The sequence below is a fragment of the Bombina bombina genome, chromosome 2 (genome assembly GCF_027579735.1).
Source record: "Bombina bombina isolate aBomBom1 chromosome 2, aBomBom1.pri, whole genome shotgun sequence".
Lineage (NCBI taxonomy): Eukaryota > Metazoa > Chordata > Amphibia > Anura > Bombinatoridae > Bombina > Bombina bombina.
The window spans coordinates 572,590,925-572,613,602 of NC_069500.1; the positions used below are offsets into that span (position 1 = coordinate 572,590,925).

Here is a 22,678-nt window from a genome sequence, read left to right on the forward strand (position 1 = left end):
AGTAAGCGTTGTATGTTACCTGCAATGCATTCTGAGATCTTATTATTAAAAGTATAGTCAGCCACGACCTCTGACTACTCTTCAAGAGCTCTTGCTACCTTGCTCTTGTTACCATTTGTAGCAAGTGACGCGAGATAGCTGATAATTAGCTACTTGTAGCTAGTGCTGGTACAAAGCTCACACTACAGGTAGCTAACGTAATCAAACTCTCTGTTGGTAGAAATGCAAACACTAGGAAACAAAATATATTTTCAGATGTATCTTCTAATAACAAATAATACAAAATAAATAAATACATGTCCATGTAAGTCTATATCTGCTTTAGTTTAGATAGCAATCAAAATCCTGGCCAGTTTAGCTGGCACCCCAATTCTAAAACAGAGAAAGCTTTTTGCCACTCACCAAGTACTGGAGCCAATGAATTCTGGTTTAGATTTTGTTTTCATAAACAGTGAAACAGTGAGTAATATAAGGTGAAAGCAGTGAGTAATATAAGGTGAAAGCAGTGAGTAATATAAGGTGAAAGCAGTGGGAAATATAAGGTGAAAGCAGTGAGTAATGTAAGGTGAAAGCAGTGAGTAATGTAAGGTGAAAGCAGTGAGTAATATAAGGTGAAAGCAGTGAGTAATATAAGGTGAAAGCAGTTAGTAATATAAGGTAAAATCAGTCAGTAATATAGGGTAAAAGCAGTGAGTAATATAAGGTAAAAGCAGTCAGTAATATAAAGTGAAAGCAGTGAGTAATGTAAGGTAAAAGCAGTGAGTAATGTAAGGTGCAGTGAGTAATATAAAGTAAAAGCAGTGAGTAATGTAAGGTGAAAGCAGTGAGTAATGTAAGGAGAAAGCAGTGAGTAATATAAGGTAAAAGCAGTCAGTAATATAAGGTAAAAGCAGTTAGTAATATAAGGTAAAATCAGTCGGTAATATAAGGTAAAAGCAGTGAGTAATATAAGGTAAAATCAGTCAGTAATATAAGGTAAAAGCAGTGAGTAATATAAGGTGAAAGCAGTGATTAATGTAAGGTAAAAGCAGTGAGTAATGTAAGGTGCAGTGAGTAATATAAAGTGAAAGCAGTGAGTAATGTAAGGTAAAATCAGTGAGTAATGCAAGGTGAAAGCAGTGAGTAATGTAATGTGAAAGCAGTGAGTAATATAAGGTATAAGCAGTCAGTAATATAAGGTAAAAGCAGTGAGTAATATAAGGTGAAAGCAGTGAGTAATGTAAGGTACAAGCTATGAGCAATGTAAGGTGAAAGCAGTGAGTAATATAAGGTGAAAGCAGTGAGTAATATAAGGTGAAAGCAGTGATTAATGTAAGGTAAAAGCAGTGAGTAATGTAAGGTGCAGTGAGTAATATAAAGTGAAAGCAGTGAGTAATGTAAGGTAAAATCAGTGAGTAATGCAAGGAGAAAGTAGTGAGTAATGTAAGGTGAAAGCAGTCAGTAATATAAGGTAAAAGCAGTTAGTAATATAAGGTAAAATCAGTCGGTAATATAAGGTAAGAGCAGTGAGTAATATAAGGTAAAATCAGTCAGTAATATAAGGCAAAAGCAGTGAGTAATATAAAGTGAAAGCAGTGAGTAATATAAGGTGCAGTGAGTAATGTAAGGTGCAGTGAGTAATATAAAGTGAAAGCAGTGAGTAATGTAAGGTAAAATCAGTGAGTAATGCAAGGCGAAAGCAGTGAGTAATGTAAGGTGAAAGCAGTGAGTAATGTAATGTGAAAGCAGTGAGTAATATAAGGTGAAAGCAGTGAGTAATGTAAAGTGAAAGCAGTGAGTAATATAAGGTATAAGCAGTGAGTAATATAAGGTATAAGCAGTGAGTAATATAAGGTGAAAGCAGTGAGTAATATAAGGTGAAAGCAGTGAGTAATGCAAGGTGAAAGCAGTGAGTAATGTAAGGTGAAAGCAGTGAGTAATATAAGGTATAAGCAGTCAGTAATATAAGGTAAAAGCAGTCAATAATATAAGGTAAAAGCAGTGAGTAATATAAGGTGAAAGCAATGAGTAATGTAAGGTGACACAATTCATCTGGAAAGTTGTATATGCTGATTAATGTAATGATAATTTAATGAATAATGATTTTAGGAGTTTTTTTTAATGAAACGTTTTATTGTACGTGCTGTATTATTAATATTTGTGTTTTTGTGTGCTGTCCAGCAATTCAGAAAACTTATTTCCATTATCCTAATTATTATTATTATTATTAGCTGGAAGAACAATCAAAAAACATAAGTTTAAAAGAAGATGTGGCTGCACTTAGAAAACGAATGCATGAATTAACAATGGTAAGATTATATAAATTGTACACTATGCAGCTTCTGAGACATAATTGCATTTAGGTGATATTGCTCATGGGAAACGAATAACACTTACATTATTTGGGTAACTTAATTCAAGTGCTGTGTATGTTGCAGCTTTCCAGACTGATTCAGAGAATATGAGAGGAACTTTCTGTGTCTGTATGTGCACAAAGGTGTACAAATCTTGCTATGTATATATGTCAATATGGTCTTTAAAGGGCCAGTTAACACCATGTTAAGCATGATTTTAATATAAAAGGTTTAATTATGCGTAATAAAATAAGTTTACAATATACGTTCATTATTTATTTTGCCCCTTTTCCTGTAATTAAACTCTGAAATATGTGCCTTTTCTAATTCTCATAACTGAAAATGCACCCTGCATACTTCTCAAGGCTTGCCCTGCTACATATCTTCCACGAATTGGCTTTAAAAGATAAGAACTGCAAAACAATGTACTTTATACTAACAATATAACAGTACCTAGTTTTCTCAGCTGCTGAGTCAAACCCATATTGGCTCCTCCAAACGAGGCAAGTAGTGGGTAAAGTTTCACTATTGAATAAATTTTCAGCAAATAAGATTTGTTTTAAAGATATTTAGACTTGTCTGATATTCTCTTCTATAGAACACAACAGAAATAAGTTGCAATTACAAGGTATTCACTGTCCCTTTAAAGCCCAGGATGGTTTGCTGAATTCACATATAAATTAATTGGTCTTTAACTAAATTGCTCTGGCTAAATATGCAGATTCTGTAGACCTAAATCTAGGCCATTGAGGACATACATGCAAGGTCTGTGAGCTTTCAGCTTGCGGAACAGAGCACAGTGAGGATTGGAGAGTCTCGGCCAAGCGTGTTCACCCTGAGATTCCAGGTGATCTGCGCTCATAAACTAAAAGTGTCTGTGTAAATAGCGGGTGGCTTCTAATGGCGAAGATGGAATTTTGTATTGTTTTAAATAAGGTTAGATGTAAGTTTCTTATGGAACTAGCTTTTGGGAAATATTTTCAATGTATTATATACAGAGACCTCCCTTGACTTTTTTTCACAGTAATTTTAATTAATAGAACCAGAGCCTTAGGCCCAACTATAATTTTAGTACTTTTTTATGTCAAAGCTCAAAAAATCCCAGCACACATGTAAAAATATAAGATTTTCTGCATCTAATCTTTTCTTCTGAGGACAATTAGTGACCAATAAAGAGTACTATCAATAGCTGTGTGTACTTTTAAAGTAATAATATAACATTGTTTAAAAGTCTGTTTACCATTGCTATATTCCACACTGTTTTCATACTTTACATGTCCCGAATTGTCCTCAGCAGAAGAGATTAGATAAAGGAAACCTAGGTTTCAACATGGCGGCGCCCATTACTATATAAAAATTGGAATGGGAATTGGAAAACCCACAATTTTCAAAGTTGCATGAAAAACGTAACAAAATAAATAATGAAAATATAGTGCAAGTTTATTTTAATTACACATATTTAAACATTTTCTTTTACAATCTAAAAGTCATCTGACAGTTTAGGCAATGTATTAATTTATTTAGTAATTATTAATTAACTCTTAATTGCACATCACCTTTTTCTTTTAGATGTTTTGCTTAGTTAAAACCAAACGTGTTTTGTTTTTTTTTAATTAAAGACTTTCATTAGCATCAATAAATGCGACACACTCATATACACATTACAAACACTAAGACTCACAATATGAATTAAAGTGTTTCATTGTTTCTTTCCAGGAAAATCAGAAATTGAAAAAGGATCTTTTGGAGGCACAGACGAGTATTTCATTTCTCCAGAGTGAATTAGATGCCCTGAAAAGCGATTATGCAGATCAAAGTCTCAGCTCTGAAAGGTATCCTGTAACAAATGAATATTTCCAAAGACATTTTACAATGAGGTTTGGTAATGAAATAAAATAGGCTGTGGATTTTTTTTTCCAGAGACCTGGAAATAATCAGAGAGTATACTGATGAGCGAGAGACCTTGGCAAGACAAATCGAAATTCTCCAGTACGTTTTTATGAGTTCATTTACAGCATTGCTTTCCTTTGTTTTATCACATTAAAAAAAATCATATATGTCACAGTGACCTACAACTTAATATTTTTCAAAATGTTAAATTTATTAGGCTAAATTATACTTTTAGATAAATTATGGCTTAAAACGGTGCTTGATAATTAAAGGGACATTACATACCTTGTAATTACAAGACATTTGTGTAATATTGCAATACATTAACATACTATTGGCATGTGAATAGTTTCTGAATGCCATAGCACCTTGTTTCCTGCGGTTGTTTTCAAATGACCAGACTCCACCAAATGTTTGCATTATTTGGATAAGGCAATCCAGATTTCATGCTGGAGTAGAAACAGCTGGCCATGTTAATTTTATTGGCAAAATGTGTATTATTTTGCAGTATCATAGCTGAGCCCAGTTAGCATCAGATATGTGGCAGGGTTAAGCTTGTGAAGTCTGAATTGATCATTCAAGTACTCAGATTTGAAAACCCAGTTAAATTACAAAACAATGAGGCAAAATAAACAATTTAAGTGTCAAATATTTTTTTTTCTATGCTTTATTAAACATTTTACATTGCAATCTAAAGTTGTCCCATACACTTTAAATTGTAAAACCCTTAAATGACCTACTAAGACAAGGGTAGCTCAGAATACACTACATCATTGTTATGCTAAGGCTCACAGTTTCAAATCACTCCGTCTATGAAAATAGTCAGTCCCGCAGATATCAGGATGGTGCACACTATCCAGGTCATTACCAAAACCCCCACTTCCAAACAAAGCAAGTATATTAATAGCAGCACTTTAAAAAAAAACTCAATTTATTCACATATAAACAGTGATATTTTAGGATTGCATCCTTAATTATGCATGATTAATAATGGAGCGATCCCAAAACATTGATGTTTATATGTGCATACAATAAACTGAGTTGTTGATAAAGCACTTCTATGAGTGTACATGCTTTTTTTCAAATCACTCTCAGCACTGTTCTACATTTATGCTTACAAAGAGACTTACCACTCATATAGTGTAGGTACTTGTGCATGATTTATATAGAGAACATTTTTGGTTCAAATAACCTCAGTTGGTTTCTACCGTTCAGTATCTCTCTGTGATATTAAAGTTCTTTTCTGAGGTTTAGGAAGTAATAATGAATTTGCAGTGTGATACATAACAACATTTTTTTTTAAATGTATTGTTTAATTCTTGTTTGAAATAATGTGTGTTTGGCTGAAATTGACCATTTTATATTTGCTTATAGGAGTGCCAATCGCAAACTACACGATAGTAATGATGGACTGCGTACTGTGCTGGAAAACAGCTTCAGTAAAGGTAGCCGATCTTTGGTATGTTCTTTAAAAAAGTATATTTAAAAAACAAAAAATTAAGCTATACATACAGTATCTTTTACAACTTACTAAAAAGCTGTTTTTGTTTACAGCGCACAAATAACACATCACCAGGGAGCACAATATCTAGAAACAGTCCCAAGCTGAACAGGAGTAATTCTCCTTATGACAGGTATAGTCTGGCTTTTAGAATGTTTAATTGCACCTTATAGTTAATAATAATAATTATCATCATTATTACTGCTACTACTAATAATACTGTTATTATTTTATGTTCCTTTTTTACTAGAATTCTATTCTTGTCTTCATATTTAAAATGGATGGAAATGATCTGTTTAGAGAAACTAATTAAAGGGATATGAAACCAAATTTTGCAATTTTAACCAACTTTTCAATGTACTCATAACATGTGCTACATTCTCTTGGTATCATCTGTTGAATTAAGAGGAATGCACTACTAGGAACTAGCTGAACACATTGGGTGAGCCAATTACAAGAGGCATATACAGAATGTGCAGTCACCAATTACCAGCCAGCTCCCAGTAGTGCATTGTTGCTCCTGAGGCTGCCACAGTATGCTTTTCAACAAAGGATAACAAGAAAACAAAGCAAACAAGTAACTTGAAAAGTAGTTTAAAATTGCATGCACTGTCTGAATGACAAAGTTTAATTTTTAATTCACTGGCCTCTAGTTATCAATGTCTGTCGGACCTGATCCGACAGAGCGGATCAGGTCTGACAGACATCGCTGAATACGGTGAGCAATACGCTCGCCGTATTCAGCATTGCACCAGCAGCTCACAAGAGCTGCTGGTGCAACGCCGCCCCCTGCAGACTCGCGGCCAATAGGCCACCAGCAGGGGGGTGTCAATCAACCCGATCGGGTTGATTTCCGGCGATGTCTGTCCGCCTGCTCAGAGCAGGCGGACAGGTTATGGAGCAGCGGTCTTTGTGAACACTGCTTCATAACTGCTGTTTCTGGCGAGTCTGCAGGCTCGCCAGAAACAGGGCCATCAAGCTCCATACGGAGCTTGATAAATATGCCCCATTGTCTCTTTATGTTATGATATTGCATTAGTCTTGTAGTTTCACATATCCATACATAAGAGTTTTTGGTACATTTAGATTAACCCAAGCATTTTACGAACATTGGGTAATGAGCGTATTACAAGTTGAAAGTAAAAAGTTTGCGCAAGCGAAACCTGATGTAAGCTAATCACATATTGCGACCGTGTTTATGTATTTTTCCCATAAAAGTCAATGGAAAGCGCAGAAGAAAAAACCTAACACCTATCGCTCGCACGCTAAACCCAATGTTCTTTACATAAAGGATAATGTAATTTTTATTGTAAATACAGGGAGTGCAGAATTATTAGGCAAGTTGTATTTTTGAGGATTAATTTTATTATTGAACAACAACCATGTTCTCAATGAACCCAAAAAACTCATTAATATCAAAGCTGAATATTTTTGGAAGTAGTTTTTAGTTTGTTTTAGCTATTTTAGGGGGATATCTGTGTGTGCAGGTGACTATTACTGTGCATAATTATTAGGCAACTTAACAAAAAACAAATATATACCCATTTCAATTATTTATTTTTACCAGTGAAACCAATATAACATCTCAACATTCACAAATATACATTTCTGACATTCAAAAATAAAACAAAAGGGGGGGCGGAGCTAACTGCCAAGCAGGATAGACGCATCTTAGGAGAGCTCTGCTCTAATTTCACTGAAAAACTTAAAAATAACTAAATTAGGTTATTGACTTTTTATCTAACTGTGATATCAACTTATACCCCAAGCAAATAGACAGTTTATCCTGCTTTTGAACAAAGAACGCTGACAGGGGTTAAGGACTATCAAGTACCCAGTGATCGCAAGCACTCGTGACAGACGCCGGAGGGTCGGGGCTCCGCTCCGGCGGCTGGAGAGCTAACCAAACATAGATATTACTGCAAGAACTGGTACTCTGATCCCGCTATACTACCCACCATCCTAACGGAGCACAACCGGAGCTAGGCAATTGGGCTGCATTGGCGGCCCTGTGGAGCACCGGAGATCGGAGATTACAAGTGGCAAGGGCGCTGATTGAGGAAGTCGGAGCCCCGCTGCAGACACGGCACACAGACTTTGTCCTACGGTGAGGGCAATCGCACTTACCGGATCGTGGGAAATCCTTTCATACCGGATTGAGGCTGAGCTGTTTAGGCCCCGAGGGATAATAGATAATTGGGGTGCTCCGAGAGGTCAGAGCGGCACCTACCGATTGCCCAGCATTGGACTGGAGGCTCATTGGGTAAGCTGACCGACGGTCACTTGAACCACACAGGCACCTGCATACCCACACTTGTTCTAAGGGGGGCGCGTAAAGGCGCCATTTTCCCAACTGCCCGCAGAGACATACAATCAGACCACGTGGCATAGCTCTCAGCTCTGAACACATATACTACCTTAAGAAGCACGCAGAATTAATATAGACTGTGAGCCAATATCTATATAGATTACCCTAATTTTTATATGCCACATCATTCTGTTTGATTTGCCCTTTGCACAGACCCCATAGTGCTAAAGCTAGGCCCAAGCTGGAGAGGCCTATATAAACTGTACGTAAGCTGGTTTGTCACACCAATTGTCTCATATCTAAAATCTAACAAGTGGCCTACTGAACTTTCTATCATATATTGCTGCCTCAAGCACTCATACTACAAGAAATTGCTGATTTTTCCCAAGGGACCTACTACTATTACTCTGATCTCAATAAGGCCCGTGCCACACGCTAAAATCATTATAAGTGACCTTTGAAGGAGGATATCATTAGAGCCGAGCAGTGTTGGTGTTTTACTTGTGCCCTACCTATGGTAAACGCTGTTGCCAGCAGCTCAATTGCTAGCTTAGATACCACATACAAATGAGTGGCTAATGTGCTAAAAGCTAAGGAGGAGGGGGTGATGTGAATCACTGTGCATATTTTGCTCCTTTTTATTTATCTTTTTTTGTTGCCTGTTTTTATTGGCTTCCTACAACCTTACCTGCAATTTCAGCCTAGCTGTGTTGATAACGGAGTGGGGTAGAAGGACACGAGAACAACGAAACTCTAATTATCTCTACTACTAATCCTTCCCTATTGCTCAACAGAACTCTACAATTATAGCACATCTGAATAAAAGAAAATCTAAGGCATTAGCAACTGGGCCTAAAAGAACAGTAGCGGATCATTTCCATACTATATCCCCCACATCTCCAGATGACCAACAGGAGGATTCAAACATGTCCCAAGCGGAAGGAGATACTGTGGCCTCTACTTTTCAAGCACTTCAAGAGGCAGCTCCTGCTACAGTGACCCCTACTTTTATCCTGGACTCTCTCAAATCTCTACTAGCTGCCCACCATTCAGCTTTCCAATCTCAGGTAACTGCCTCTTTAGCAGACCTTCGCAGAGATCTCACTTCAACTTCAGAAAGAGTGGATACTGTAGAGAGGAAACAAGAGGACATGGCTGTCGACCAAGCCAATGTACTTGCTTATGCCCAGAGTTTAGCTGAACAGATGATTTGCCTGGAGGACAAACTAGCAGATATGGAGGATCGCTCTTGTCGAAACAATTTGCGATTGAGAGGTATTCCAGAAAGCATAGCCCCTGGGGATCTTACTCCTTTTTTGGCAGAGTTCTTTGAACAACTTGCTCGTCCTGTTGACACAACCGAGGGCCTTATTGATAGAGCTCATAGGGCGCTAAGACCTAGAAGTTTATCATCAGACAAGCCAAGGGATGTCATTGTGAGACTGCACTTTTTTACATACAAAGAAAGGATAGTCCGAGCATCTCTCACTAGGCCTACCCTTCCAACCAAATTCCAAGATATTGCTGTGTTTGCTGATCTCTCTTATCACACACTCCAGCAGAGGAAGACATATAGAGACTTCACTAAGTTTCTGAGGACTCATGATATCAAGTATCGATGGGGTCACCTCACCAGACTTATAGTCCACAAAGACAATCAATAACACATCGTTACTACACTCGATCAGAGCCAACGACTCATGAAACTATGGGACACCTCAGCTTCAAGTGATTGTCCTCTGAGAGACTCCCTGAACCCCTCGGCTCAACCTTGGGCCTCCTCTGCACCGGGGTCTTCAGCTATTACAGACCCCTCTGGTTCTACACAAGAAGCAGAAGATGACTGAATATGGACTGTTTGTAGGGTAATATGTATACTAACCTTTCTTTTTGTTTCAGGCATCTCCGAGTAACTTCATACTGTTACTAAACTGTAATATATAATATGCGATTGTGATTTATTTTTCCCTTTTTTTTTTTTTTTTTTTAGTCTATTTGTGCCTTGGATGACTACACCTTATGTGTACGCTCAACCATATATTGCTCATTATTGCTGTGTTGTTGTTTGCTTGTTCTATCAACTGTTCAGTTTAAATGGTAGAAATACATGCTTGAAGGCTGGTGAAGCCCTGATATATTTTAGCTTTGTTTTAGGCAAGTTAGCTTTAAGTGTGTCTAGCTAGTTATTTGCTTCAATGTTCACATTTGATGCTTCGTTTGTACACACTATTTCTCTCTATACTTTTAATAGAAGTGCTCACATTACATTGTTCTCCAGGCCCAATGATTACCCACATATAGTGTTTTTCTCCCCCCCTTTTTTTTTTCTCCTTAGTACCTAGAACTGAGTTCCCAGTTAAGAAGCTGTAGAAGTTTTATTTCATATGTGTTATATGTTTAAACGATACTATATGATTATTATGGTTTCAGGATCTACTCCACTATGGAGGAGCACACCAGGGACCACTATTTAATATCATTCTACTTTTTTTTTTTTTTTTCTTTTTTCTCTTCGTTTCTTTCTTTTCTCTCTCCTCCATAAATGCACATTCCAATGTGATTCCCCCCCTCCTCCTTCTCTTATAACATCTCCTATATCACACCCCACATAATCCACCCTTGACTGTCTATAAGTCACGGTGGCTTAAAACTCTCTCCCCCCCCTTTAAGGTACTCTGAATTTTGCCTTCAGAGGCTATCAAGGCGGTTATCCTTTTTATATACCGCACAACCTTGTTTTGTGACATTGGGTTATGACTCCCAGATAGGGTCTCTATTGTGATATCTGCATTTTCTTTTCCTTTCTCCTTTCTCTTCACTTCTTTATCTCTTCTTCTTTCTTTGTTCCCCCCCTTTTTTTTTTTTTCCTCTCCCTACCCCCTTCATTCGCTCTCCCTACCCCTCTCCTCTTTCCTACCCTTTAACTCATCCACCTATAAGGTTCCTTGACAATTGGCACCATGCCGTACACCTGCATCACACAGAATGTTAGGGGGCTAAACTCCCCGACCAAAAGAAGTATGTTGCTGAGATCTTTGCACAAGAGTAGAGCCCAGTTGGTCTTTCTCCAGGAGACTCACTGGCTAAGGGATATGGTAATCCCCTTACGATCTAAATTGTTCCCTGTGGTGGAGACTTCAAGCTTCTTGCAGAAATCGAGAGGGGTTGCTGTCCTTATACACAAGGATATAGCATATGAACCTATTCACTTAGAAACAGATCAACAAGGAAGATATTTGATTCTCCTCTGTAAATTAGACGGAGTGATCTACACATTGGCGTCCTACTATGGACCAAACAAACAACACATTACGACTTTGCGTAAGTTCCTACATAAAGTGGAAAGCTTACGGCAGGGTTCCCTTCTTCTTGCAGGGGACTTTAACTCTGTGTGGGACCCCCTCTTGGACAAAAAAAGGGCTGACTCTCATAAATGTGACAAGGCCGTGGCGGACTTATCGTACAAATTTAAAAATCTTATGCGTCAATTTAACTTATTTGATGTGTGGCAAGCTCTTAATTCGACTTCATGAGACTATACATATTTCTCGTCGGTCCACCATTCTTATTCACGGATAGATTTTTTCTTCTGTGAACCGGGACTATTAGACTGCATTTCTAGATCATGGATTTCTCAATGCCCCTGGTCGGATCACGACCCCGTGCATATCATTCTTAAATCCCCTTTAGAACTCCAACGCATCCCAACATGGTGTCTCTCCCCATCTGTTTTTTCGGACCCTAGTGTAGCAGTTGATATATCTAGGGATATTTCTGAGTTTCTCCGAATTAACGATAATGGAGAGGTAGATGATTTCACCTTATGGGCATCATTAAAGGCGTATGTGAGAGGGTCCTTTATGAAAATAGCAGCGGCACAAAAAAAAAACAGAGGTAAATCTCTGGCTCAATTAACACTATCCCTCCGCAATCTCACTATTGAACATAAAAAGGATCCCACACCACGTCTGTATGAACAGTTGATAGCTGTTAAGACAAAACTAGTCCAATTAGAAACGGAACGGTCGACGACTAGGCTCCTTAGACTCAAAGAGGTTTTCTATTTTAAAGGCAATAAAGCGGATAGGCTCTTAGCTAATCGGTTACGCCAACGCACGGCGGCGGCTCGTATACATTCCCTAAAAGCAGGAGGTAAAGTTGTAACCCATCCACGTGAGATAGGGGCGACTTTCGCAAATTACTATCTGTCTCTTTACAACCTGTCAAAGGATAAACAGATCCCACCTCCTACCTTAGATAGCATAAATGACTTCTTATCCAAGTTAGACCTCCCGGTGACGAATGACCTCCAAGCGGAGGCGCTGTTATCCCCTATCTCTGGTGTGGAAATTAAAAGCGCCATTCTCTCCCTCAAAGCCCTGGGCCGGACGGCTTCTCAGATCTCTTCTACAAGAAATTCCAAGCGCAGCTTGTTCCACCTTTGTTACGTTTTTACTCTAAGGCTAGCTCAAGTGGTACTTTCCCGGCAGAGTTCTTGAAGGCCACGATTATTACATTACCTAAACAAGGGAAGGACCCTACGGAATGTTCCAGTTACCGTCCGATCTCATTGTTGAACTTGGATATCAAGTTGTACGCGAAAATTTTGGCTACACGTCTTAACTCCTTATTACCAGCTCTGGTCCATTGCGACCAGGTCGGTTTTGTCAAAGGTCGAGAGGGACCCGACAACACCAGGAGGCTATTGAATATATATTTTGCTGCTCAGGAATTAAATTTACCGTGTGTCACCCTGTCGTTGGATGCAGAAAAAGCCTTCGACAGGGTGAACTGGGATTATATGTTCGCAGTCCTGAGGAGGTTCGGCTTACCAACTTCTTTTATAACTTCTATAGCGGCTTTGTATTCCAGCCCCTCGGCCACAGTTCAAGGTCTTGGGTTCTGCTCTGATCCCTTTGAAATCACAAATGGCACAAGACAAGGCTGTCCGCTGTCACCGCTCATTTTTGCTCTCGTGATGGAACCACTAGCCGCTGCCATTCGGCTTCATCCCCATATAATAGGAGTGGACGTATATCATACTACCCAAACTACAGCCTTATTCGCTGATGACCTGACAATACTACTTTCAGATCCTATCGGTTCCTTGCCACACCTCTTTGCACTATTGGAAAGGTTTGCTTCAATTAGCTATTACAAGCTTAATGTCTCCAAAACGGAGGCTTATGCCATTCATGTCCCGATGGAAACGTTGATTAAGTTGAAGAAGACGTACAAATTTCGTTGGTCTACCTCACATATTAAGCATTTAGGCGTGTGTCTGTCCCATAGTATCCCTACTATTCTCTCACTGAATTTCTCCCCTCTATTGACTGAAATAGCTAAAGCCACGGAAACATGGAATGTTCTCTCCTTGTCGTGGTTGGGGCGCATAGCCGCATTTAAAATGAGCCTTTTGCCTAAGTTGACTTACCTTTTTAGATCTTTGCCTATCCCGATATCTAAGTCTCTAATCCGAAAATTTCAACAGGTGTGTAATAAATTTATTTGGCGACATAAAGTCCCCAGAATTGCCACTAGCACCCTACAACAGCCCATACTTTCAGGAGGGGCAGCTGCCCCTAATATTCTCTACTATCATGAAGCCGCTCGCCTATCGCATGTGACTCAGTGGGGCTCACCGACTTGCAGTCGATGGGCAGAGTTGGAACAAGCTTCCCTTCCACCGGGGGTTACTCTTGCAGACCTGATTTGGCTCCCGGCACACACTAGGCCAACAATGGCTCTAGTAAACCCTATAGTAAAAACCAATTTAAAATTTTGGGATAAGATTCATAACTTACCCACGATTGCGCCCCATCCGTCCCCGTCTCATACGATAAGAAGTCTCCTTCTTGCTTTACCGGATACCCACCCACTCCTTTGGGAGGACCTGGGTATTATTAAAATCTCGGACCTTTATGAAGGGACCCAGCTGCTTTCCTACCAGGCTTTCCTCCGAAAATACCATCCACCGCTCCCTCTCCATTTCGAGTTCTGGAGACTACGTAGTTTCCTTAAATCTTGGGGTTTTGACAAAGGCCCACTGCGTCCTAGAACCAGGTGGGAGTCGAAATGGGATCTTAAACTCTCGTTTAAGAAATTACTCTCATCATCTTACCAGGACATACTACGTCCCCCAGTTTTTCTCAAATCCTCACCGATAAAGAGCTGGGAATCTTCCCTAAATGTAACCCATGAACCACAGGTGTGGCATTTGGCGACCCAACTAACCAGAAAAACGGTGCATTGTGTCACATTATACGAGTTGTTTCTCAAAGTACTTTTGCAGTGGCATCTGACGCCGATCCGCTTATTTAAGATCTCGCACACGAATTCTCCAAAGTGCTGGAGAGGCTGTGATGCCCTGGGCACCCCCACCCACGTTTGGTGGTCCTGCCCTGTGATTATACCATTGTGGCAAAAAGCAATTCACTACTGTAACACTAAAGGTATTCTCATACCATCTACACCCAGTATGGCCTTGTTTCACATCTTACCTCCTAAGTTGCCTGCTCCACAGAAAAGTTTCTGTGTCTACTTATTTCTTGCAATTAAACTATCTATTGCTAGGATGTGGCTACAGTTGACCTCCCCTAGTTGGGACCAAATTGTGGAAACCCTAAAATATCTCAGGTCAATGGAAGCCTATGTGTCTCATGTCCACGGTACTGAAGATCAACACGCCCTGATTTGGGAGTTTTGCCCGGATTAGCGCTTTTCAGGCTTAATAGCCTCTGTAACTCTTGTCCAAGTCAATACACTATGGGACTCTGTGTCCCTGTGATTAAACCCTCCTGGTCCTTTGGATTGTGATCCACTTCCCTCTACTTATACGCCTTTAAGATAATCATTTCCTATCCCCCCTACCCCTTCCCCCCCCACCCATCATCCAGCTTCCTCCCCTTCCACCCCCCCCTTTTTTTTTTTTTTTTCTTCTCTCTCTCTTCCCTCTTCCTTACTTCTTCTAATATATCTTTCTTCTTCCCTCCCTTTCTTCTTCTTATTTCCTTCTGGAGTTATCATCTATTGTCGAGACCTAGATATAGGCTACAATGCTTGCTAATTACTTGTTATTTACTATCTAATGACTGTCACATTGTCATAATTATATGGTTATGCTGAATATTGAAGCCATTTTCTCGTTATGCTGCAGGACATTATACTTTATTAAGAACTTTACGAGCTCAATTTTCTTGTTATATGCTGTGGCCTACGCCTTGTGCGTCTTACCGTCATATACTAACTGTTGAAAATGGCTATTGTTTCTGTACTCTTAATGACTGATGCTCTTAATTATGACTGTATTGTGAATGTTTCAATAAAGCATTTAAAACAAAAAAAAAATAAAATAAAAATAAAAAATAAATAAAAAAAATAAAACAAAAACAAATCAGTGACCAATATAGCCACCTTTCTTTGCAAGGACACTCAAAAGCCTGCCATCCATGGATTCTGTCAGTGTTTTGATCTGTTCACCATCAACATTGCGTGCAGCAGCAACCACAGCCTCCCAGACACTGTTCAGAGAGGTGTACTGTTTTCCCTCCTTGTAAATCTCACATTTGATGATGGACCACAGGTTCTCAATGGGGTTCAGATCAGGTGAACAAGGAGGCCATGTCATTAGATTTTCTTCTTTTATACCCTTTCTTGCCAGCCACGCTGGGGAGTACTTGGACGCGTGTGATGGAGTATTGTCCTGCATGAAAATCATGTTTTTCTTGAAGGATGCAGACTTCTTCCTGTACCACTGCTTGAAGAAGGTGTCTTCCAGAAACTGGCAGTAGGACTGGGAGTTGAGCGTGACTCCATCCTCAACCTGAAAAGGCCCCACAAGCTCATCTTTGATGATACCAGCCCAAACCAGTACTCCACCTCCACCTTGCTGGCGTCTGAGTCGGACTGGAGCTCTCTGCCCTTTACCAATCCAGCCACGGGCCCATCCATCTGGCCCATCAAGACTCACTCTCATTTCATCAGTCCATAAAACCTTAGAAAAATCGGTCTTGAGATATTTCTTGGCCCAGTCTTGACGTTTCAGCTTGTGTGTCTTGTTCAGTGGTGGTCGTCTTTCAGCCTTTCTTACCTTGGCCATGTCTCTGAGTATTGCACACCTTGTGCTTTTGGGCACTCCAGTGATGTTGCAGCTCTGAAATATGGCCAAACTGGTGGCAAGTGGCATCTTGGCAGCTGCACGCTTGACTTTTCTCAGTTCATGGGCAGTTATTTTGCGCCTTGGTTTTTCCACACGCTTCTTGCGACCCTGTTGACTATTTTGAATGAAACGCTTGATTGTTCGATGATCACGCTTCAGAAGCTTTGCAATTTTAAGAGTGCTGCATCCCTCTGCAAGATATCTCACTATTTTTGACTTTTCTGAGCCTGTCAAGTCCTTCTTTTGACCCATTTTGCCAAAGGAAAGGAAGTTGCCTAATAATTATGCACACCTGATATAGGGTGTTGATGTCATTAGACCACACCCCTTCTCATTACAGAGATGCACATCACCTAATATGCTTAATTGGTAGTAGGCTTTTGAGCCTATACAGCTTGGAGTAAGACAACATGCATAAAGAGGATGATGTGGTCAAAATACTCATTTGCCTAATAATTCTGCACTCCCTGTATATATTTCTATATATGTCTATATATACCTATACCTGTTATCTATACCTGGAAATTTCAAGCCCAGTTTATATATTTATATATATATATATATATATATATATATATATATATATATATATATATATTGTAATTGTTGCAATTACAAATGTTTTGGCATTCTCATGTTTATTTGAAATATTTATTTTGTTTGTATTGGTATGATAAAAAAAAAGTGGAGAAAAAAAAGCTATATCTGGCACATTCCACGCAAATCTCCAAAAATGGACTGGACAACATTTTTGGTACCCTCAATTTAATATTTGGTAGCACACCCCTTGGAAAAAATAACTGAAATCAATTGCTTACTTTAACCATCAATGAGTTTCTGGAATTTTGGACCACTCTTCTTTCGCCAACTGCTCTAGGTCTCTCAGATTGGAAGGGTTCCTTTTCCCAACTGCTGTTTTGAGATCTCTCCACAGGCGCTCTATGGGATTGAGATCTGGACTGTTTCTAATTGCAACAATTTTCTGGGTGAAGTGGTGCATTATCTGACAGAAATGCAGGGGTGCTAATATTTTTGGCCATGACTGTATATATACATACATACATATTTAGACATACCGTATTTTTTGCTCCATATCATTATTATTATTATCATTTATTTGTATAGCACTGCCAAATAAGACACACTTTTTTCCCCTCAAAAGTAAGGTGAAATGTCTGTGCGTCTTATGGAGTGAATGTGTGTGTGCCCTGGAGCCAAATCGCCAAGTCCGAGTGCAGGGGTGAAAAGCAGATCCCAGCCAGGAAGCATACTGAGATTGTGCGGCATGGAGGAGGAAAGGCTGCAGAGAGGAGGCTGCTGGGTTTACTGTGCTGGAAGAAGACAGGGCCCTGCAATTCAACTTACTGTACCTGTTCCTGTGTAGATTCTGTCAGGCAGCGCGCTGCTTGGAGGGTGAAGAATGATCCATAATACCAGTAGTTGCCTAGATGGCGTTCCCTCGCTCGTTGCCTAGCAACTGGTCTCGCCCGGACAGCAGTGCGCATGCGTTCCTTCCTTTACCTCATTCCTACAAGTACAGTCCCTTGCTAAGGTAAAAAACAATGCTGTCTGCAATTCTATCTCAAGACATTTCAGTTTATGAGTGATATTTTGGTTGCAGCTTTTGTGCCTATGTTGTTTTGTTGCACTGTAACCTTCATTGGCCTTTTGTTTAAAATCTCACCTCCCCTGGCCTTTGAACACAAATAGAATGTGTTTGCTTCCTTAATTCTCCGAATTTGATGTATCGTAAATCTTGTGGAATGCTCCAAAATGATAAATCCAAAGGTTTTCTGGTGCTTCCTTCCTTTGACTGTGTTTTAAATCATAACATGGTACAAATGTAGGCTCTTGGACTTCAAGAAAAAAAGATACTAAATGGGACATGATACCCAAAAACAAACAAAAAAATGGACACTGTTCATCATATGTATACCGTACATATGATGCACAAAGTCCATTTTTTATTTGTTTAAGCAGTATTAGGATAGTCGGCCATATGTTGTAAATTCTTACTTTAATATGGATGCAATTCTATTTACCGAAATATTTCTTTAATATGGATGCAATTCTATTTTATTTGTGCCACCAGAGTGTGTTTTCTGAATTAAGACAATGCTCAGAGATAACGCAAATGGTCAGCGCTCAGTGGTAAACATTGGAGATACTGGTACATTACTGACAGTTTCTTCATCACTGTATTGTCTTGCAGAAAACCTCCCCCGTACATACAAAAATGATAAAGCAGAAAAGAATAGCATATAAGATTCCTTTTAAACTAGAGGTAGTAAACTATGCAAAGGAACATGTAAACAGAGCAGTAGAGAGACATTTTGGGCAACCTCCAACTGAAAAAATGATAAGAGAGTGGCGGAAACAGGAGGATCAGCTGCAAAAAGCGAATAAAAGTAAACACACTTTTCGTGGGAATGCTGCAAAGTGGCCACAGTTAGACGTGACCATGAAAGAATGGATCACACATCACCTGAATTATGGCTTATCAGTCTCTACAAAAATGATAATATAGGAAGCCAAATGCATTGCTGTAGAGAAAGGCATTTACGATTTTACTGGCTCACCATTGTGGTGCTACAGATTTATGAGGCGATGTGGCCTTGCTATGTGCACCAAAACTAGAATTGTGCAAAAAATGCCAAAAGAATATGAAGATAAGATTCTGTCTTTTCATAAATTTGTAATTGATGCTAGGAAGAAAATTGGGTTTGAAATTGGCCAGATTGGGAATATGGATGAAGTCCCGCTAACCTTTGATGTGCCATCTAATAGGACTGTTGATCTGAAAGGCGCCAAAACTATCACCGTGAAAACCTCCAGACATAAGAAAACCCATTACACAGTTGTGTTGTCTTGCTGTGCAGATGGCACCAAATTGCCACTCATGTTAATTTTCAAAAGGAAAACATTTCCAAAAGAAATGATTACAAGAGGAGTTGTTGTACATGTTCATGAGAAAGGATGGATGGATGGACGAAAATGGAATGAGAGTATGGCTTGAAAAAGTGTGGTCCAAATGTCCTGGAGGCCTTCTGAAAAAACCTGCCTTATTAGTGCTTGAGCACATTTTAGCGAAACTACAAAAAAGTGATTTAAAGAAGTAAAGACTCATCCAGCTGTAATTCCGGGAGGTCTTACCAGCCAGTTGCAACCTCTCGACGATTCCATCAACAAACCATTTAAGGTCTTTATGCGAGAAGAGTGGAACAAATGGCTGCTGGTAATCATGATCTGACACCTACTGGACGAATGAAGAGGCCCTCTATCACTCAAGTTTGGGAATGGGTGAAAACATCATGGCACTCAGTGAAGGAGGAAATTGTTATACAGTCATTCAAAAAATGTGGCATTAGCAATGCTTTGGATGGAATCGAAAATTATTTCTTATCTGAAGAAAGCGTCAAAAGTGATGTCAGGGATTGTGATCTGAGCTTCTTAAATTCTGACTCTTGGGGTATACAGAAAACTAGAAGAGTACTTGAACCTTAAAGTCTCTCTTCATTTGTTAATGACACTGATGATGGTTCTTTATTCCACTGTTGACTGCTGTTCTATTATTCTGTTATAGTTTATTAAATAGTTTACTACACCATTTGATTCAGATTTTTTTTTCCTTTTTTTTCCTCATCTAAAAACTAGGTGCGTTTTATGGTCAGGTGCGTCTTATGGAGCGAAAAATACGGTATATATATTTATTCATATATATGTTAAAGCCCTTTGCAGCATTTTTCTTGTCAAACACCTTATATATATATATATATATATATATATATATATATATATATATATATATATATATATATATATATATATATATATATATACCATATATCTTCGAGCCCTTAGAACTTTTTTAATAATTTTTTTTTAAATAATTTTTATCAGACAGTTATTATTTTTACAGTACCTTTAAGTGTATTTAAGTTGTGCTTAATGCAACTTTTTTCTTCCTTTACGTGAGCTCTCAAGTTGCGATAAAACGAAAAGCGTAAATCAGGATTGCGTTTGAGCGAACGCGTTTCCTTTCAACTTCTAATTCTTGCGCAATTTCCGCAATGTGCAAAAAGCTGAAAAAAAAAAACGATATTGCTTTTGCAAATGCTAGTGCACCACTTGTAATCTAGCACTTATTTGTGTGATCAAATTACCTGCAACTGTTGGTAAGACAAATTGCAACTCACTTTAAACAACCAGTTTTCCAGTTTGCAGTGCCCATTATAAACTTCTTTAGATTTGATTTAAATTAATCATGCCATCTTTCTTTTGTAAAAGAAACTCTTTTTCAATAAATTTTTGCTTATAGGAACATCCTATCTCATCTTACAGGGCATCCCCAGTTACTATACAATGTGCAAATAACTATTGGGGATTTCGTCTTCCTATGAGTGATGGGGCGACCAAATGTGGACCCCTCACCCACTGCCTTACACATATATAGCTGCACCTCCACTGTCAAGACTAATGTGTTAGTGTAATGAAAAAGTGAGCTTAAAAGATGCTAAATAACAGGTCACAATGAATTGCAATGGCTTATTAATATAATTGGTAAATTGAATATTTAGTTGCTACATGTTATTTTTAGAATTAAAGGGACTTTCTGGTCAAAATTTAAATGCACATAGAAAAATGAATAGAAACATATTTGCAATATACACGCATTGGTAAAAATGCTTCTAGTACAATATATCACTGTTTTAGTAATAAAATTTTTCCCTGCATGTGCATGTGAAGCATAGCTAGATATTTTCAGTGCACCATCATTTTAAATACTGCAGCTGCTCATAGTACAAGTGAGGCTTGTATTATGTTGACAATTAACAAATTGAGTCATAACCAGATGGTACAATTTAATGTTAAACAAACCAATAATGAAATATCAGGGTTATCACCCTATAAATCAATCTAAGCTACCAAAGCATTTTATGAATTTCACTTTTTTTCTACACAAACATTTATATAACTCTGTTTTAAAGATGTTTAAGCCTTATGGAAATGTGTGTTCATTACTTGGTAGACTAATAATATATTCCATTTTTGATAGGTCTCCTCGATCATCCTACTTGGATGAAGACTATGACACTTTAGCAGCATGTGATCCCATGCAACGAATGAACTGTGAGGTTGACAGCTTGCCTGAGAGCTGTATAGACAGCGGCTTATCCACTCTGAGGGACTCCAATGAGTACGATTCAGAAGCTGAATACAGGGCATCAAGAATATTTCATAGGTCGCGGTTTGCACATGAAAGTGGTGGAGATGCATCAGATACAGATGTAAGTGTCTGAAAATATTGATTGATTAAAATCCTTCATCAGAGTTAGGGAATTTGGCTGCGGTTTACAAGAATTATTAATAATAATAATAATAATATGTCACAGCAGTCCAAAAGGTTTATCAAGACAGCCGTTTCAAGCCCATGGGCCCTTCAAGCTTCCGGGATTGAAATGTTGTCTGTTTATACTTTGACCCACATGAGACAGTAAAGGTCATTATTTTAACCTATGGCTGGACTTACCTTTTTTGTATATATCATTGTTTAAAAAATAAATGTAGATAATTAAGATAATTAAATCTAATTTTTTTTTATTCCTTGATATTACCCTCCTTAAAACATTTTTAAACAAGTTTTTAAAAAAAAACAAAAAAAACCTGTGATATGATTAATAAGATTTAGTGGTCGATAATTAGTGTTTCACTAAGTGATATAGCATATTAACATATTATTTAAAAAAATACAAATTTTTGCAATTTTTGTTAAATATATTAACACATTTTTAAATAAAAAAATAAAAAAATGAATGTTCCCAAAACACCTCAAAAAGCATATCAGTTTAGACCAGTGTTTTTCAACCAGTGTGCCGTGGCACACTAGTGTGCCGTGAGAGACCCTCAGGTGTGCCGCGGCAGACTGACAACAGTGAGGGGGTGTCCCTCTTTGAAATATTGGGAGGTATGTGACAGGCTCATCAGGCATCATTTACAACCATGACATTGACATTCATTCACAGACAATCATTATGACTGTTTGTGAATGAATGTCAATATGTCATGTATAGTTTGTAGGAGGCATGGCATGACGGCACAGTACATTGTGTGTGTATATATGTGTATGGGGGAAACCAGACGTGGACTCCTTGCCCAGTGTGCTTAGAGGAATGTGGCTGCACCTCACTGACGAGACCCATAGGAGGCCGAAACGATCGTCTGGGGTTGTCATGTTCCTTGTTCAGAGGAGAATTGCCTGGTATTTCGGGGCTGGACTGACCTTACTTGGCGGGATCAGACTGATATACTTCAGGAAAGTTTTCTTCTGTGAAAAGCACACTGGTCTAAAAGAGGCTGCTTCCGGGTGGTAAATCGCCATAGAACAAGCCACTGAGCTGTTGTTCGTTCCTGGTAGAGCGCTTCTCTCTTTGTATGCAAATTATTATGACCCTGGGGAAGTCTCCCTATGGGTGAAGGGGGAAACCAGA

The 22,678-nt window shown here is 38.7% G+C and overlaps 1 protein-coding gene and 1 long non-coding RNA gene across 2 annotated transcripts in view; one reads left to right on the forward strand and one right to left on the reverse strand.

Moving 5' to 3' along the window:
* RASEF (RAS and EF-hand domain containing) overlaps nt 1–22,678 on the forward strand; it is a 187,534-nt gene that overhangs the window by 103,570 nt on the left and 61,286 nt on the right. The window contains exons 5-10 of the mRNA XM_053702459.1: nt 2,211–2,288; nt 4,050–4,165; nt 4,254–4,322; nt 5,598–5,682; nt 5,778–5,857; nt 21,247–21,478. Coding sequence (XP_053558434.1) covers nt 2,211–2,288; nt 4,050–4,165; nt 4,254–4,322; nt 5,598–5,682; nt 5,778–5,857; nt 21,247–21,478 — 660 coding nt within the window. The remainder of the gene's footprint in view (nt 1–2,210; nt 2,289–4,049; nt 4,166–4,253; nt 4,323–5,597; nt 5,683–5,777; nt 5,858–21,246; nt 21,479–22,678) is intronic.
* LOC128649280 (uncharacterized) overlaps nt 1–22,678 on the reverse strand; it is a 260,717-nt gene that overhangs the window by 95,524 nt on the left and 142,515 nt on the right. The window lies entirely within an intron of this gene.